This window comes from Echinops telfairi, unplaced genomic scaffold (assembly GCF_000313985.2).
Source record: "Echinops telfairi isolate 266 unplaced genomic scaffold, ASM31398v2 ScPeMD7_31;HRSCAF=116, whole genome shotgun sequence".
Taxonomy (NCBI): Eukaryota; Metazoa; Chordata; class Mammalia; order Afrosoricida; family Tenrecidae; genus Echinops; species Echinops telfairi.
In genome coordinates this window covers 22,874,689-22,876,801 of record NW_022103928.1, presented here as the reverse complement: position 1 = coordinate 22,876,801, position 2,113 = coordinate 22,874,689, and the positions used below count along the sequence as shown (strand labels likewise).

Here is a 2,113-nt window from a genome sequence, read left to right as displayed (position 1 = left end):
CAATTTTTCATAATGACTGGGGTTGAAATATTTAACACCTCAATGTCCTACTAATCACTAACAAGATGTTACACCAACGATGCCAACCTGCTTGATCAGGAGACTGGGCTTCGGGAGTGCTGGGGTTCAGTGTCTCTTCTCTTGGGGGGGACAGAGAGGTGAGGATGGCTGTGGCTTTGTCTTCGCTCCTGTTATTTCCAGAAGAGCTGCCTTTATTGGAATAAATATTTTCCATTATGTACGTCCTTTGATATTTCGAAAAGCTATGCATTTTTAAAGGATCAAATTAATTTGGTATTTTTTTCCTACTTGATTATTTAAAAGCAAATTAGAGTCAATAATGTGGATTACAGGCTTTCCTCTCCTTTGCAGTTGCATGCTTTAAAGATGAACTCAATTGCAGCCTTGCAGAGGCTTTGATATCTGCATAGAAACATTTAAATTAAGTTTTATAATATGTAATAAAAGGAAGTCCAAGACCCATAGAAGTTTTAAAGGGTCTTATATTTTTCTCCTTTGGTTCCACATAAAATGGAATGTATTGTCTTTAAATTATACTTCTTCCTAAACTTAGACTCTTTAACCCAAAGTTTTTTCTTCAGTACCTATAAGAAAATGAATGCATTTTAGCCTAACTGCATCTGCCATCATCGACGTTACAGTGCTCTCTGTCTGACAACAAGGCTATTCATATCCCTCAACTATGTCAGAGTGGGGAAGCTTCATACATGTGGCAAACCTGAAAATGGATTTTGGACTTCTACTGTCATCCACAACTGTCTGCAAACCAGGTGCTCATAATTTAAGCTTTGATACACCATTCTCTCCTTCAGATTAGGATTGTATTACGTGCAGCCCTTGGATCACACAGGCTGGTGTGTTTCTTCCATGTGGATTTAGTTGATGCCTCACTTACAAGTCTGCTTGTTTGAAAACAAGCCTTTAAAACTTCAGATACTGTTCTTTCTGAAAGCCTGGCACCATTTGGCTTCTGTACCACACTGCTATAGCATCTCTATCTTCCATAATCTCTTCCTGAGGGCAAGCATCAAACAGGGGCATGCCATAAGAACTAATTGTCCTTAGATTGGGGCTAGGATTAAGCGCGAGTCTAAAATCCATTCACAGCTGCATGGTTTATCTATCTCTCTGGTTCACCTAAGAGACATCATAATCATTTTATGACAGAGAACATAAAATTGTTTTAGATTTTAATATTCTTTTTTTCTGAGGTTTTACTATGTTTTGCTTAGCCATTGTTTGCTTTCTTGTGTCTGGTTTGTAATTTGTACAATTTTCTATATGTGAAACTTAGGACAGTAGATCTATAGAGGTAGAAACTAGATTGATACTTGCCTGGGGTGGTGACAGGGAAGGACAAGAGTAAAGGGGGAGCAAACAACAATGAGCACCAAAAGAAAACGTTCTGAAACTGATGGCGGCAAAGACTGCATAAATCTTAATATGATTGAACAATTGAATTGTATGATATGTTAAAAAACTGAATGCAGGCATTATTGTAGAATTAATACTTCTATTTGCTGTTTTATAAAAACCACATCAGGCCTAGCAGGCAGAATTTCAGCCCAGTCTGGAAATCCTACACACCTATGCTAACAGATATATGTACGTATATGCAAAAGTATCCACACAGGGTTTAAATCCACTATTTAAAGGAATCATTAAAATAGGCACCTCCATTTGTTTAATGCTTTACTGGTTACAGTGAGTTTAAAATTGAACCTACATTCAATCAGATGACAAAGAGTCCAGAGAAGAGCCCACGAAAAGAAAAACAATCTAAAAAATGCCTAATTTACAAAGAGGAGACATAATGAAAAATGCTAATAGTCTAGTTCATTTTTAATAAAATCTGAATGCAGGGACTTCCTTGGTTCCATTTGGGCCATAAAGTTTGTTTTTAAATTGTGACTTGGATGGACGTGCACAGAGCAAATTGGGTTTCATTCAGTAGTTTACACACATTTTGTTTGGTGCCATTGGTTGCAACTGCTCCTGTGCCTCTCTTTCCTGCTCCTTCCTGCCATCTGAGCTTAGCCCAGGCAAACGCTGCCCTCTGGATATTGTACGGTGGACTGTACCATGGAGTGAG

General features: G+C 38.0%; 1 protein-coding gene across 7 annotated transcripts in view; it reads right to left on the bottom strand.

Annotated features, from left to right (window-relative positions):
* CFAP20DC (CFAP20 domain containing) overlaps window positions 1-2,113 on the bottom strand; it is a 277,597-nt gene that overhangs the window by 107,395 nt on the left and 168,089 nt on the right. For all 7 annotated transcript variants that reach the window (XR_006680044.1, XM_045289987.1, XM_045289989.1 and 4 more), the window contains one exon: window positions 88-210. Coding sequence is in view for 6 of the 7 variants with exons in the window: in XM_045289987.1 (XP_045145922.1) it covers window positions 88-210 (123 nt within the window). In the remaining variant the exon portion in view is untranslated. The remainder of the gene's footprint in view (window positions 1-87; window positions 211-2,113) is intronic.